We start from the raw sequence: 17159 nt of genomic DNA, 5'->3' as shown, positions 1-17159 counted from the left end.
TAGGCGAATGGTAGGAAAATTAGGCTGGAGTTGATCAGCATGCAAGAACCTTTCAAGAAATCAAGTTTAATGGAATTTGCTTTGAGAGGCAACATAAAATCAAAGGTCTAAATGCCCCTCATTATCAGAAACTAACTTTGTACACTCACATGGATTTAAAGTTGGCAAACAATTTGCATCACTTGTCTCTTGTGGAAAATGTTCCCATTTCTACCACCCTTCGTATATACAAATAAATAATTATGATTTCTAAAAGTGCTTGTACTAACTTTTTGGAAAATGTGCCAGACTCCAAAGCAAATTGTTTCCCTATAGTTTACTCAAGCAGTCACACAATTTCTCAAAAACAATTAAGTAATACAACTCCTTAAATTTTTAAATTCCAGAATATCCAATGCAGTTACTGTACATAATCTTGCCTCGTCATGTAATCACTGGAATACTGGTACCATCTTGGCAAACATTATCACTATATTCAAAGGCACAGAACTTTGAAAATAAAGCTCAGTTATCCATATATGTTTGAACCAGGTTTTATGCAGTCTCCCAATATTCTAGTTTCACAACCATTGTAACTGTATTAAAGACTTTTTCTTTGTTTATGAAGCCCTAACTTACTTTACATATAAATGTATAAACATATAAATTAGGAACAGGTTGGTGGCCACTCTGTCCCACAAGCCTGCTCTGTCATTCAAAGATTGTTGTTGATGTGATTTCGTCTTTATTCAGATTTTCACCATATCTTTTCAAAAAGAATTTGCACTTTTACTGGTTCCTTTGAAATATTAACATATTCCAAGGATTCTGACAGGGAATTATTGAATAATTGATATATGCCAAACAAAGATTCAGAAACATAGAAACTCAGAAAACCCTACAGCACAATACAGGCCCTTTGGCCCACAAAGTTGTGCCGAACATGACCCTACCTTAGAAATTACTAGGCTTACCTACAGCCCTCTATTTTACAAAGCTCCATGTACCTATCTAAAAGTCTCTTAAAAGACACTATCTGATCTGCCTCCACCACCATTGCTGGCAGCCCATTCCACGCACTCACCGTTCTCTGAGTAAAAAACCTACCCCTGACACCTCCTCTCTACCTACTCCCCAGCACCTTAAACCTGTGTCCTCTTGTGGCAAACATTTCAGCCTTGGGAAAAAGCCTCTGACTATCCACACGATCAATGCCTCTCATCATCTCATACACCTCTATCAGGTCACCTCTCATCCTCTGTCACTTCAAGGAGAAAAGGCAGAGTTCAGTCAACCTATTCTCATACGGCATGCTCCTCAATCCAGGCAACATCCTTGTAAATCTCTTCTGACTTCCACATCCTTCCTGTAGTGAAGCGATCAGAATTGAGCACAGTATTCCAAGTGGAGTCTGATCAGGGTACTACAGAGCTGCAACATTACCTCTCAACTCCTAAATTCAATTCCACGATTGATGAAGGCCAATACACCGTACGCCTTCTTAACTACAGAGTCAACCTGCGCAGCTGTTTTGAGCGTCCTATGGACTAGGACCCCAAGATCCCTCTGATCCTCCACACTGCCAAGAGTCTTACCATTAATACTATATACTGCCATCATATTTGACCTACCAAAATGAACCACTTCACACTTATCTGGGTTGAACTCCATCAGCCAATTCCAGCCCAGTTTTGCATCCTGCTGTAATCTCTGACAGCCCTCCACATCATCCACAACACCTCCAACCTTTGTGTCATCAGCAAACTTACTAACCCATCCTTCCACTTCCTCATTCAGGTCATTTATAAAAATCACAAAGAATAAGTGTCCCAGAACAGATCCCTGAGGCACTCTACTGGTGACCGACCTCCAAGCAGAATATGCAGAATTTCAAAGCAAATGTGAGAGCTTATTCAAACATGTTCAAATAAACTTTCAGATCTAGAAACAAGTTAACTATTTTTAAACAAGTCTATATGGAACATGCAATTATTCACAATAAGCTCCTTATTTTTGATCATGCCCTTCACAATTTCAAAAAAAATATTTACAAGTAAAAAAACCCATGTCATATAAAATATTAAAAAAATTTTGGTGACAAACAGTATTCACAACTAACAATATCACATCACATTCCTTCTTATTCTTTATACATACACATTTAATCTTTCTAAAAGAAAGTAACTGAGCAAATACAGTACAGGTACTTAAGTTTGGAGGAATCATAGTTATTCTGGGTACCACGATTTTCTTATGAATAAACTGAGTATTGCCACAAAAGGGTGAGAACCTTTAGACAAGGCAGAAGAACTATAATTACCTTTGTTATTTCAAACTCCAATTGGAACTCAGTCATATTTTTCATTGATTCTTGTTTTTTCAACTGTTTCTGGCGTAATGATTCGGATCTTTTTAATGAAATATCACTACTTGTTAAGTCTACTGGTGCATCCACTGGAGAGCTGAGAGCATCATAGAACTCATCATCAGAATCTGTGAAAGGTAAATATGGTTAAAAATATAGAGAATTTTAGTGTATGTTATTTTCCTTCAGAATGTTTCTTTGATTCATTCACAAAGAAAAGCCTTCATCAGTTTAAAATATCCTAGCGCACCTTCACGTGCCCTCCCATAAACACTTCTTTTGAAGCATGCTACCTAAATGCTGTATTATCATCACCCCTCTAAGCAGCTGCAACTTAAAATATTCTGATACATTTGATTCCAAATACAAAGTAATATTGTAATTTGTCAATAACATCAAATCACAGAGCCAAGTGGAAAGAAGAGATCTGCGACAAATAATGAACTGAATTTTGACTTTGGTAAATAGGTCAAAGCAGATGAACTGTATTATTTATTTTGACGCAAATGACAGTTCACAATATCATATTCTAGGGAATATAAAGCATCAGATTGAGGGATAATCTGAGAATTTTTCTTTACATCAAAACGAAGCATAATTACTGTATTGACACAGACTTCCCACATGAATAAATCATTTATTTCTTAACCTAAATATGATTTTAAAGTATTTACTTTGAAAACTGTAGAACTTTTAGAAAACTAACTGAAATAATCAAAGATAGTTGTCAGAAGATATATAAAAAAAAGACTAAGATTAAACTATAATCAATTTGAGTAACTAGAAAAGCTGATTTTTTTCAATTCCCTGACAAGCAAGAATGGCAAACCATATAGTTCGCAAATTATTTGAAATTTTGGATAAGTTTGATTAAAAAAATCTTGATTTACTTCATAAGATCTTGCAAGGCAGTTTAGAAGAGTAAAACATTAATATGAAAGAAAATACACAGAAACCAGCCAAAAAGCATCGATAAATTCAGTAGATTTAACACATACAGTAGAACAGCCACATATTTACTGGTATCGAGGCCTGATCACAAGACCATTAGAGTAAGGGGGTAACCCCACACGGCTTAGACATGATAACTGAATATGCTTACATTGGGTGATGATTCGGCAGCTCAACCCCCAATATGTACAAGATTGCCATGCATTGTGCAATCAAAGACAGTGTATTGATTGGGCTTTGCAAGATGAATGGATCCTGATGTGATTGAAATTAAAATGCTCAATCTAACTCAAGAACAGATGAGTGCAAATAATTCATTGTTCCAAACCATAAGCATGGTGTAGGTCAGAAGAGAAGCAAAAGATGAAGATGAACAAATGACAGATAAAATCAAGTGGTTTATTAACAAAATGAATGCACAAGTAATCAAAAATATTCAAGGTGCAGAATGTAATCATCTGTATTGTGGCAATTTAATTAAAACTTAAGATTCATACAGTATAGTGGATATTGTGTTTAAAGTAACCATCTAAATAAAGTTATGCTTGAAGGTCCAGCAGTAATTCGTTAGTTAGCTAACTATAATTAAACATTTTTAGGACAGTTTGGAGACAACTATAAAATGTGCTATAGTTATTATGGATGAAGATTTAATAGGCAATCTCACCAATGACCAAAATGAAGTAACTAATGTTCACAGTGAAAGGGAATTTGGTTCAGCTTTCATTATGCTGTGAATATCAGAATACTGACTGCAACATACCAGAAGTTTATAGACATTGAAACAATTGAGATTTTAAAAAAAATATGATGAAATTAGATTGCTTAATAGCTTTAGGCAAACAGCCTGTTTGGTATCCAGTGTACAGTGAAAAGCAATATTTCCCCCCCCCCCCCCCCAAGTATTTCAGCAAATCTCACCTGTCATACTGAGAACAGAAGAGTACAGATCCTTACGTAGTGCTCTTTTTTGCACAGACTGTGGTGTCATATCAGGAGACAGTTTCTGTATTTAAATTGATTATATTCAGAAAAAAATCAATCAAGCATGAGTTATATTATTTAAAATGTCAGGTAAATCTTGGAGAAAAAGCATTGGTTAGCTTTTCTCCCCTACATCATTCACTTCAGAATGATATTTTACAATTATCATAACAGGAAAGCTTGTCAAAAATAGCACATTTCATGAACAGACCATCAGCAATTTACAGAATTTCAATTCCATTGATAATAATTCAAGCTTACCTGTCTGGATTTTAAAGATGGCTGTTGTGGTGGTGAACGACTTTCTGGTCTAGGAATGCTATCTATCAAGCCTAAAACTCCTCTAAGCTTTTGGTCTGAGATGCGAACAGACAGTAAAGCAAGCCCACCATAAACTTTAAATCTGTTTCAAGAAAATAAACAATGCATTAGCATAACAGGAAAAACTTAAAACAGTTCTGGGAAAAACACTGTTTAAAATGATAGTAGATTCTAATGTTTCAAAAATATTGTTTAGTTCTCTAGTTGAAAGATCTAAAGGCATTTGTACAGTTCAATTTTGGTTGAAAATAATCAAAAAATAATTACTGCAGCATTCTAAAGTTTAAGTTAGAAATTATATGAACCTTTGGTTAGGTTGCATTTTGAGCATTGTTTGATGTTCTGGTCAATTAACTTAATTGTAACAAGGGAATGTCCAAATGAAATGAGAATACAATCAGAACCAAAAGAACATTCTGCAACACACAAAATGCTGGAGAACTCAGAAGGTCAGGCAGCATTTATGGAAATGAATAAACAATTGACATTTCAGGTCAAGACACTTTTTACGGGTTGCAAAGGATGGGGGAAGACGCTAGAATAAAAAAAAGGTGTATGTAGCGGATGGAGAATATTTAGAAGGACATAAGTGAAATTAAGTAGATGGAAGAGGAAGGAATCTGATAGGATAAGAGAGTGGACCTTGGGAGAAAGGGATGGAGGAAAGAGACCAGGGCAAAGTGATAGCCAAGTAAGAAGAGTTAAGAGGCCAGAGTGGGAAATAGAAGAAGGAAAGGAAAAGGGGGAAAAAATTACCAGAAGAACCATTCAATGTTCATGCCACCAGATTGGAGGCCACCCAGACAGAATATGAGATGTTGTTCCTCCATCCGGAGAGTGGCCTTATTGTGGCACAAGAAGCAGCTATGGAATAACATGTCTGAATGGAAATGGGAACAGAAACTGAAATAGTTGGCCACCAGGAAATTGCACTTTTAGAATGGAGTGGAGGTGCTTGACAAAGTGGTCCCCCAATATACAATGAGTCTTATTGGACTGCATTGGGAGTGCCGGATGTAATACATGACCCCAAAAGATTCACGGGTGAAGTGTTGCTTCACCTGGATGTACTGTTTGGAGCCCTGAATGGAGCTAAAGGAGGAAGTGAATGGGCAAGTGTAGCACTTTGACTCCTTGGAAGGATAATTGTCAGGAGGGAGATTAGTGGGGAAGGACAGGGAATCATGGAGGGAACGATCCCTGTGGAAAGTGGAGAGTGGCGGGGGGGGGAGGCAATGATGTATTTGGTGGTAGGATTCCTTTGGAGATGGCACAAGCTGTGGAGAACGATGCAGATGCTCATGGTGTGCTAAGTGAGGACAAGAAGAACACTATCACTGTTAAGGCAAAATCAATGGTGGAAGATATCCCATTCTGATATGTCCATCCATGGCCTCCTCCACTGTCGGGATACAGCCACACTTAGGTTGGAGGAATAACACCTTATACTCCGCTAGGGTAGCCTCCAACCTGTTGGCATGAACATAGATTTCTCAAACTTCCAGTAATGCCTGTCCCCCACCCCACCTTCACCATTTCCCATCCCCTTGTCCCTCTTGCGTATTATTTTCTTGCCTATCCATCACCCCACTCTGGTGCTCCTCTTCCTTCCCCCACCTTCCATGGCCTTCTATCTCTTTCACCAATCGACTTTCTAGCTCTTTGCTTCATCCCTCCCCCTCCAAGTTACACCTATCGCCTGGTGTTCTCTCTCCCCTCTCCCCACCTTTCAAATCTACTCCTCAGCATTTTTTCTCCAGTCCTACCGAAGAGTTTCGGCCCAAAATGACTACTGTATTTTTTCCCATAGATGCTGCCTTGCTTGCTGAGTTCCTTTATCATTTTGGGCATGTTGCTCAGATTTCCAGCATCTGCAGATTTTCGCTTGTTTGTGGAAGAAGGGAAACCCTATTCTTTGAAGGAGGACATCTCTGATAACCTGGAAAGTAAAGCCTCGTCCTGTCTACAGATATGGTGAAGACAAAGGAAGTGAGAAAAGGGAACAGTGTTTTTACAGATGACAGCATAGGAAGTCATGGGAATCAGTAGGTTTATAAAAGATGTTGGTAGACAGATTGTCTTCAGAGAATGAGAAAGCAGAGCGAGGTGCCAGAAATGGACTAAGTGAATTTAAGGTCAGGGTGTAAGATGGAGGCAAAACTGATGAAAGTTACGATTTCAGCATGGGTGCATGAAACAGCATCAATGCAGTGAAGGAAGAATTAGGGAGCATTATCAGGGAAGGCTTGGAACATAGACTGATCTACATAACCAACGAAAAGGCAGGCATAAATGGAGCCCATGCAGGTGCCCATGGCTCTGCAAGATTTTCTGCATTTTATATGGAGGACTTTTCTTGCATCAATGAGTCAGAAGACTCAGATGCTTTCAGTCCTCAAAACTCCAAGCTGATACTCTGGTACACAAGAGATCATACATTTAATTATATCCAAATCATTAATATACAGTGTCATTAGTATGTAATGTACTTAGATAGAAGATGAGATCTTGTTGCTCAAGTGATATTGGGCCTTGTAACAGTGCAGAATAGGTCAGAATGGAGAATTTAAGTGCCAGGTAACAGAAGTTCAGGATCACCCTTCTGAACTGAACAAAGATGCACCACAAAGCAATCACTCCATTGGCTTTGATTACTCCAATGTCAAAGAATCTACATTGTCACTGGCGAGTTCAATTGCATTGCTTCTTCAGTTGGAAAAACTATTTGGGTCCTTGATTGTTGGCATGGGAGGTGGTGAAAGGGCAGCTGTTACCTCTTCCAGGATTGCTTGGGCCAGTGACATAAGATATCTGTTATTCAGCTTTCATTTAAATGAATAAATACATACGTACTTTGGCATTCTTGCATCAGAGGCCACCATTGCTCTACACAATTCAAGTTTTAAATCCATGGGTTGCAGGATGTGCTGAGAGGATTCTTTTATTTTTCGAGCTGTCTTCCAGTCCTCCTCTAAATCAAAACAAATTTCAATAAGTTCATCTTTAACCTCAATAATTGTGATAACTTTTCCCTGAGAGTGAAATTCAAAGTTTATCAAACTTAATACCCAACTAGTTCAAAATTAACCATATTACCATTACAACATGGAAACAGGCCATCTCGGCCCTTCTAGTCTGTGCCAAACGCTTACTCTCACCTAGTCCCACCGACCTGCACTCAGTCCATAAACCCTCCATTCCTTTCCTGTCCATATACCTATCCAATTTTACTTTAAATGACAATATCGAACCTGCCTCTACCACTTCTACTGGAAGCTCATACCACACAGCTACCACTATCTGAGTAAAAGAAATTCCCCCCCCCCGTGTTACCCTTAAACTTTTGCCCCCTAACTCTCAAATCACATCCTGTTTGAATCTCCCCTACTCTCAATGGAAAAAGCCTATCCACGTAAACTCTATCTATCCCCCTCATAATTTTAAATACCTCTATCAAGTCCCCCCTCATCCTTCTATGCCCCAAAGAATAAAGACCTAACTTGCTCAACCTTTCTCAATAACTTAGGTGCTGAAACCCAGGTAACATTCTAGTAAATCTTCTCTGTACTCTCTCTAATTTGTTGACATCTTTCCTATAATTCAGTGATCAGAACTGTACACAATACTCCAAATTTGGCCTCACCAATGCCTTGTACAATTTTAACATTATATCCAACTCCTATACTCAATGCTCTGATTTATAAAGGCCAGCATACCAAAAGCTTTCTTCACCACCCTATCCACATGAGATTCCACCTTCAAGGAACTATGCACCATTATTCCTAGATCACTGTTCTACTGCATTCCTCAATGCCCTACCATTTACCATGTACGTCCTATTTTGATTATTCCTACCAAAATGTAGCACCTCACACTTATCAGCATTAAACTCCATCTGCCATCATTCAGCCCACTCTTCTAACTGGCCTAAATCTCTCTGCAAGCCTTGAAAACCTACTTCATTATCCACAATGCCACCTATCTTAGTATCATCTGCATACTTACTAATCCAATTTACCACCCCATCATCCAGATCATTAATGTATATGACAAACCACATTGGACCCAGTACAGATCCCTGAGGCATACCACTAGTCACTGGCCTCCAACCTGACAAACAGTTATCCACCACTACTCTCCGGCATCTCCCATCCAGCCCGTTGAATCCATTTTACTACTTCAATATTAATACCTAACGATTGAACCTTTCTAGCTAACCTTCCGTGTGAAACCTTGTCAAAGGCCTTACTGAAATCCATATAGACAACATCCACTGCTTTACCCTTGTCAACTTTCCTAGTAACCTCTTCAAAAAATTCAATAAGATTTGTCAAACATGACCTTCCACGCACAAATCCATGTTGACTATTCCTAATCAGACCCTGCCTATCCAAATAATTAAATATACCATCTCTAAGAATACTTTCCATTAATTTACCCATCATTGACGTCAAACTTAATTGCTAGGTTTACTCTTAGAACCCTTTTTAAACAATGGAACCGCATGAGCAATACACCAATCCTCCGGTACCATCCCTGTTTCTAATGACATTTGAAATATTTCTGTCAGAGACCCTGCTACTTCTACACTAACCTCCCTCAAGGTCCGAGGGAATATCCTGTCAGGACCCAGAGATTTATCCACTTTTATATTCCTTAAAAGCTCCAGTATGGGCTCAGTTCAGGAAATGCTATGGTTTCCAGGGGTTTTCCGTTTCTAGCCCTGTCGCACATAATCACCTTTTTTTACTTACTACGTACGATTCAGCATTCCATGTTTGGTACAGGAAGGGCATTAGACATTTTGAAGATCTCTTCATTGATAATCGCTTCGCTTCTTTTCAGCAGCTCTCCGTTAAGTTCAACCTGCCTAATGCTCACTTTTTCAGATATCTCCAAATCCGACACTTTACTGCTCCTTTAATTCCTAACTTTCCTGAAATGCCTGCGAAAAATGCTATGGACCTATTTCTTTCCATTAATCCACTAGGTAAAGGTTTAATATCAATTATCCGAGATAAACTAGCAGCCTTACGACGGGCCCCTGTGGATAAAAATTAAAATGGCCTGGGAGCAGGATTTAAATATCTCCTTATCCGAGGAGAGCTGGGACTCAGTTCTCAAATCGGTTAACTCAACCTCCCTTTGTGCTCGCCATTGCCTTTTACAGTTTAAGATTGTTCATAGAGCCCATATGTCTAAATCTAAACTATCTCGATTCTACCCTGGCATTAGTCCGCTCTGTGATAAATGCAAGAGGGGCGTGGCCTCTCTCATCCATATGTACTGGTTCTGTCCTAGCTTGGAGAAATTCTGGAAAGATGTCTTCACTACATTATCGGGTATTCTGAATCAGCACCTAGAACCTAACCCCTTAATTGCTCTGTTCGGTTTTTGGGGCGAGACAGATTTATGTCTGGATCCGACCAAATGCCGAATACTATCCTTTGCCTCTCTCCTGGCGAGACGCTTGATCCTCCTTAGATGGAGAGATGTTGCCCCGCCCACTCATGCTCAATGGCTTAACGACATTATGGCCTGCTTGGACCTCAAAAAAATTCATTATTCAGTTCTTAATTCGGATCTAAAGTTCCATAAGGTCTGGGGACCTTTTATCGAGTACTTTCATAACCTTCCTCTTGACTAGGGTTTTTTTTTTCTTGTTTTTTCTCTTCTTTTCGGTCCCTTGCTTTCAGCTCCTTTTTTCTTCTGGTAGTAGGTATTATTATCCTCTGTTGCTAAGTGTATTCACAGTCTGGGAGTTTGACTGTCCGGACTTATACTCTCTATATTGTGTGGTGGTTGGTCTGGAGTTGTTGTTGTTTTTTTCTTGTGTTGTGGGGCTTGGGGAGGACACTAAGCTCACTTGTCTTTAATTTAGGTGCTTTTTTGTTAAATTCTCTTCCTTTGTAGCATATTGTTATTGTATGCTTAATCTTGCACTGTAGTAATGCTCCTCATTGGGATTTGGGGTTTTTAATTTTGTAAAATGTTTTGAAAAACTAATAAAAAAAATTTTTTTAAAAAGCTCCAGTACTTCCTCCTCTTTAATCATCATAGTTTCCATAATTACCCTACTTGTTTCCCTTACCTTACACAATTCAATATCCTTCTCCTTAGTGAATACCGAAGAAAAGAAATTGTTCAAAATCTCCCCCATCTCCTTTGGCTCCGCACATAGCTGTCCACTCTGATTCTCTAAGGAACCAATTTTATCCCTCACTATCCTTTTGCTATTAATGTAACTGTAGAAACCCTTTGGATTTATTTTTAGCTTATTTGCCAAAGCAACCTCGTATTTTCTTTTAGCTTTTCTAATTTCTTTCTCAAGATTCTTTTTACATTCTTTATATTCCTCAAGCACCTCATTTACTCCATGCTGCCTATATTTATTGTAGATATCTTTTTCCGAACCACATTTCCAATATTTCTTGAAAACCATGGCTCTCTCAAACTAATGAATAAACTATGGCAGCTAATTATCACTCAACATATGTAACAAGTTCATAAATATATCCCTTAGTTACAAAAATAATTAGATAACAATTTTGCAGTCTTTATCCAGTACATTTAAGCAAATACATACCTGGTTCAGCATAGAGAAGTTGAACACTACTCAGCTGTACATCAAAACAGTCATAGGCTCTGGCCATGATATCCTCCAATCTGCTTTCTCCAGCTGTGATTTGTGGCAGATTTGCACGACTTTTACTGACCATCTGAGAAAGATGAAAATTATGATTGCATTTTTAGCAACATGAAGAATTATCCTATCTGGATATAGAAGGGGAAAAAACCAAATCATAATAAAATGCACTTAGCCAAGTAAACTCAAATGAAACTGCTTAAATATGTAAATCTGTATGAAATAAAGCCGCAACTTTAATTGGCACTGAATTTGCAGCTGGAGCTGATGCGACAATGCTCGTTCACATCAGGCCCTGAATCTCTCCAAAACTATTTACTCATTTTGATGGCAAGAACTGACTTTCATCCAAGTCTAGCTGTTACTTCAAATGGATACCTGCCTTCAGCAAATGAATGTCCATTGAGCAGTCAGTCGAAACAGAATACTCAGAACTGAAAGATGTGTTATGAGTGATGAACAGACCTGATGGACAATGGGGTGCAGAGTTAACCATTCCCAACCCCCCTCCTGAGAACTACAAACTATTGCTGTTGTTATGCTGCTCATGAGAGAGAGATAAAGCCCAGGCAAGAACATTTGCTAAAGATAAAAGGGGGGGAGAGAGACTGTTGATTAACTGTATTATGACTCTTCCTGGATTATTTACTTTCTACTACAAGGACTGTACCTTGCTCGTTAACATTCCTCAGGAGATAGCAGGAGTGGCCTGATTTGATGGACACGGTTGTTCAGAGTTGATGGATAGCTGAGACCCCGTGAGTGGAGATAAAAGACAGGTCTGGAGAGACACCCTTCAGACACACCCGTGGACACTGACTGAGTGTTGGGAACCCACAGAAAGGTGGGGGCTTCAAAGACCAAACGAGGAGATTGGTCAGTAAAGCTCACAGTGTTACAGCAGGGCTGGTGGGGACTTGTGTGTGTGTCCACTCATGCCAGAGTGACGAGTCCACCACAGAAGAACGGTCTAGCTGAAGACCAGAGGGGTCATAACTGAATGACCACAACGATACGATGGATTAAGAAAGCAAAGGAAGGTTTGGCTGCTGTAGCTGTTACCTCTCGCTCGCTCTCTCTCTCTCTCTTCCTCTCTCTACAACGATTACAACACATCAACCATAATTACCTCAGCACGCATGAACCGAACTGAACTTTATACTTTTCTATGACATTTCATTTACCCCTAGACATCGATAGAGCTTGTTTATGATTGATTATTATTATTCCTACACTTTTAGGTTTATTACTGCTAACTTGTTTTATATGTATTTTTGCATTTTTGATATTGTATTGTGTAGTTTACTAATACACCTTTAGTTTGGTACCAACAGACTCCAACAGATTCTTCTTTCTCTGCTGGTCAGACACCCAGTTACGGGGTACGTAACAGATGAAAGATGGAAAAGCACAATTTTTGCTGAACATTTTAAATCTTAAGACTGCTAAAGACCAAACTATCCATATATGATTCAGACTGAAACTGAAAAAAAAAATCACAAATATTCCAAATAAAGACCCTTAGCCTAATCATTATAACATATTTAAAAAGTAGGGTCATGAAGGTACCATGATAGAAGGTACTAGAGCAACAAGAGGAAAGTCACCAGAATTGTTATAATTTTTGCTGATCACACCACTGTCATTGGCTGAATCAAAGGTGGTTATGAATCAGCATATTAAAAGGGAGATTGAAATCTGGCTGAGTGGTGCCACAACAACCACCTCTTACTCAATGTCAGCAAGACCAAGGAGCTGATTAATGACTTCAGGAGTATGAAACTGAAGGTCCATAAGCCAATTGTCATCAGGGGATCAGAGGTGTGGGGCGGGGTCCTTCAACTTTAAATTCCTCAGTATTATCTCAGAGGATCAGCCCTGTTTTCAGCACGTTAAGTGCCATTACAAAGAAAGCAAGACAGAACCTTTAGTTTCTTTGAAGTTTATAAGATTTGACATGTCTAAAACATTGACAAATGTCTATAGATGTGCAATGGAAAGTATACTGACTGGTTGAATCACAGCCTGGCATGGAAATACCAATGCCCTTGAATAGAAAAGCCTGCAAAAAGTAGTGGATATAGAACAGTTCATCGCAAATGAAGCCCTCCTCACCATCGAGCATAGCTATACAGAGTACCATCGCAGGAAAACAGCATCCATCGTCAAACACCCCCACAATGCAAGCCATCCCCTCTTCTCGCTGCTGCCGTCAGGAAGGTACACGAGCCTCAGGACCCACACCACAGGTTCAAAGACTGTTATTACCCCTCAACCAGCAGGCTCTTAAACCAGAGGGGATATCTTCACTCACCCAAACACTAAACTGTTCCCACAACCTACAGTATGGACGCACTTACAAGGACTCTTGACTTTTTCAAAGTAGTATTGAAGAAACAATGAGTCTGCAGGAGGACTTAGGACAGATAGGGAATGGACAAAGTTGTCGCAGATGGAACGTAGCATAGGGAAGGGTATGGTCATGATTTTTTTTAAACAGAGATTAAAAGTGTAGACTATTTTCTAAATGGGGAGAAAATTCAAAAATCAGAGGTGGAATGAATTTGGGAGTCCTTGCACAGGACTCCTTAAAGATTAACATGCAGGTTTTGTCAGTGGGAAGGAAGACAAATGCAATGTTCACATTTATTTCAAGAGTACTAGAACATAAGAGGAAGGATGTGATGCTGAGGCTCTATGAGGCATCAGTCAGACCTTACTTGAGGCATTGTGAATAGTTTCAAGCACCTTATCTAAGAAAAGATGTAGTGTCAGTGGAGAGGGTCCAGAGGAGGTTCACGTGAATGATTTCAGTAATGAAAGGGTTAACATAAGAAATTTTTGATGGTTCAGGGCCAGTACTTGCTGAAGTTAGAAAATGGGGGTGGGGGGGGGGGGGGGGAGTTAGAGATCTCAATGAAACCTACTGAATACTGAAAGGCCTAGACAGAGTAGATGTGCAGAGGATATTTCCTATTGAGGGCAAGTCCAGGACCAGAGGACACAGCCTCAGAATAGAGGGATGTCCATTTAGAACAGAGATGAGAGGAATTTCTTTAGCCATGTGGTTCTAAAAATTCATTGCTATGGACAGTTGTGGGGGCCAAGTTATGGAGTATATTTAAAGCAGGGGTTGATAGGTTCTTAGTTAGTCAGGGCATCAAAAGTTACCGGAAGAATGCAGGAGAATGGGGTTGAGAGGGTTAATAAATCATTTTCACTCAGAGTTGAACTGCATGTAATGAGAGCTGTATAACTCATCTCCTTCTACCTTAGGCCATGAACTTATCAATCACCCCTGCTGTGGACCACTTCTACAAAGAACGGACCCATATGCTCCATGACCGCTGGACTAAGTGTGTACAAGTTGGAGGGGACTATGTTGAAAAATAAATGTGCTAGGTTTTCTAAAATTAACTCCTTCTACCTTCGGCCACAAACTTATCAATCACCCCTTGTATGTAATTTGATAATAAATTTACTTCGAACTTTAATATGGCAAGTGAATTCCCAGAATCTGATGTCAAGCTACTCAATATTGAAGCATGGTCTACGAGGGAAAAAGGAGTTGAAAATTTGAAAAAGTTGTAAGGTTTTTGAAATATACAGCAAGACCACTATCAACTATCATAAGAAACATGATTATACTTAAAGGAGATAATTCTGGACACACTTCTAGTATCCTCAACTTACAACAAAGCAGCATGCAAGAAATAGTGCAATACTAACTGGATACAGTATGATTATAAACAGTAGATGGGCAGGGCACCATTCATACAAATACTAGTCAAGCAAGGGCAACTTTCAAGTCACTCTTCAATCCACGAAGAGTTTATCTCTTTCAGTTGTTGGAAACCTTAACCAACTTTCAAATTCTCATGTTCTCAATATTAATTACTTATATATATATTATCATTATTTCTTTCATTTTCTTTTGTACTTGCACAGTTTTTTGGCTTTTGCACACTGGCAGTCCACCCTTTAAGGCGCAATTTTTCATTGATTCTATTACAGTTATTGGATTTATTGCGTATGCCCACAAGAAAACAAATTTCAAGGTTGTATATGGTGATATCTATGCACTTTCATAATAAATTTACTTTGAACTTTTAAGTATGGATATGAAATAATCCCACTGAAGTGTTACAGCAATTGAGAAACTGCATTATGACTTTGCACACTTCTGTAAATATAATTTAACAACTGAAACAAAATCTGAGTCACAAGTAGTTAACCAGTTTCCTTTGAAAATCTATATGCACTACAGGTTAAACATTCATCAATAGTCCTATTGTCTATGATACCTATAAACAGACTCATTACTGAAGCAAACATTTTAATGAAACCTGTTGGGAAAAGTTTATAATATAACAGAAGTATTCCTTTAAGCTAGGGGTTCCCAACCTGGGATCCATGGGCCCTTTGGTTTATGGTTCGGATCCATGGCATTAAAGAAAATGTTGGGAACCCCCGCTTTAAACAATCAAACTGGTTACCTGATGAGAAGAAAAATACATATTTAAAATTATTTAATTTTTGATCAGTGTGTTATGAATTTGCAGTCAATGTCATGCAGTATTGCCATGGATCCCTACCATTAACCAAGGGGTCTGTGGACCCCAGGTTGGGAACCCCTGACCTATTGAAACAGGATCCACAGACTGAAAGCCATATTTTAGCCTCTACTAGGAAAGCCTTCTCTGCTGTTCCTGACAATACGTAGTGCCCAAGAATAGAAAACAATCAAAGCCTCTGATATTCCTCTTCCTACCACAATGCCTGACTTGACCAATTATTGCTAAGTTCCTTAACCATCCAAGGAAAATGATACAAATGTGATGAATTTATCAACCTATGATAAAATTACATTACTTTTATCCCCTAGTGCCTCAGTTCTCTATGCATTTTTGCTCAATATTTTTCTAATCTTGCATGGAGACAGGTTTTGATAAATAAATATTGTAGAGCCACTGCCTTACTGTGCTAGAAATCAATATTTTCCTTGTGACTGCATGGAATTCCTCTGGATGCTCCAGTTCTTCCCTATATCCCAAAAATGTGCAGGCTGGTAGATTAAATGACCACTGTAAATTGTCTCTAGTGAGTGGGTGAGTGGTAGAATCTGCATAACTTCATGAGAATTTGTGAAGAACAAAATGGGATTGGCATAGGATTGATGCAAATGAGTGTTTGACAGTACAAATGGAATGGGCCAATGGGCACGCTTTCATGCTGTTCTTTCTCTTAATGTTATGATTGCATTTATTTCCTCACCTTTCCAATTATCCCTGCAGTTATTAAAATATTAAAAAAATTCTAGTGATTTTAATTTGGTGACATTGACAAAAATGTTTCCAGTTTTACAAACTTACCTTTAAATTACCAAGATCAAGAACTAGTAAGTTGGCAAATTTGTCATAAAAACCATTTTGTGGGACAATAATATAAGAAGCCATAAGGTTAACTTTCAAGTCCAGGACCTTCTGTGTCTCAATAATGTACATCAAACCTAAAAGCAATAGAAAATGAAGACCAGCAAAAAAGGTTATGAATTCTTTATTGAGAGGCTCCTTTACTACATTCTAGTAAGTACCATACTCTATACACAAGAATTCTAATTCAGTATGTATATGCATTCTTCTGTGATGTGAAATTTCATGTTACCTTGAACGTGCAACACTTAATCCCATTAACCCCAAAAATAAGATAAATGATCTTAAACTATTGAATGAATTCCAATGATTTTAAGTTGAGAATAACTTCAATCTTTTGAAACAACAATTCACATGTCATGTGTGGGTGCCCATTTCATCTGCTTTTTTACCCTCATGAATTTATTTCTTATTTCTAGCTTTGTGCATTTGCAGTGTCTAAAATTATGATATGCATACCAAAGTCCAGATCAAAGCACCA

The 17159-nt window shown here is 38.5% G+C and overlaps 1 protein-coding gene across 4 annotated transcripts in view; it reads right to left on the bottom strand.

The window, feature by feature from the left end:
* Positions 1–17159, bottom strand: part of vps13a (vacuolar protein sorting 13 homolog A) — a 345233-nt gene that overhangs the window by 214319 nt on the left and 113755 nt on the right. For all 4 annotated transcript variants that reach the window (XR_012101939.1, XM_073070330.1, XM_073070344.1 and 1 more), the window contains exons 20-25: positions 16619–16755; positions 11187–11319; positions 7454–7571; positions 4541–4682; positions 4217–4301; positions 2300–2472 (exon numbers count right to left, since the gene is read on the bottom strand). Coding sequence is in view for 3 of the 4 variants with exons in the window: in XM_073070330.1 (XP_072926431.1) it covers positions 2300–2472; positions 4217–4301; positions 4541–4682; positions 7454–7571; positions 11187–11319; positions 16619–16755 (788 nt within the window). In the remaining variant the exon portion in view is untranslated. The remainder of the gene's footprint in view (positions 1–2299; positions 2473–4216; positions 4302–4540; positions 4683–7453; positions 7572–11186; positions 11320–16618; positions 16756–17159) is intronic.

The sequence above is a fragment of the Hemitrygon akajei genome, chromosome 2, assembly GCF_048418815.1.
Source record: "Hemitrygon akajei chromosome 2, sHemAka1.3, whole genome shotgun sequence".
Lineage (NCBI taxonomy): Eukaryota > Metazoa > Chordata > Chondrichthyes > Myliobatiformes > Dasyatidae > Hemitrygon > Hemitrygon akajei.
This window is presented reverse-complemented; position numbering and strand designations above follow the sequence as displayed.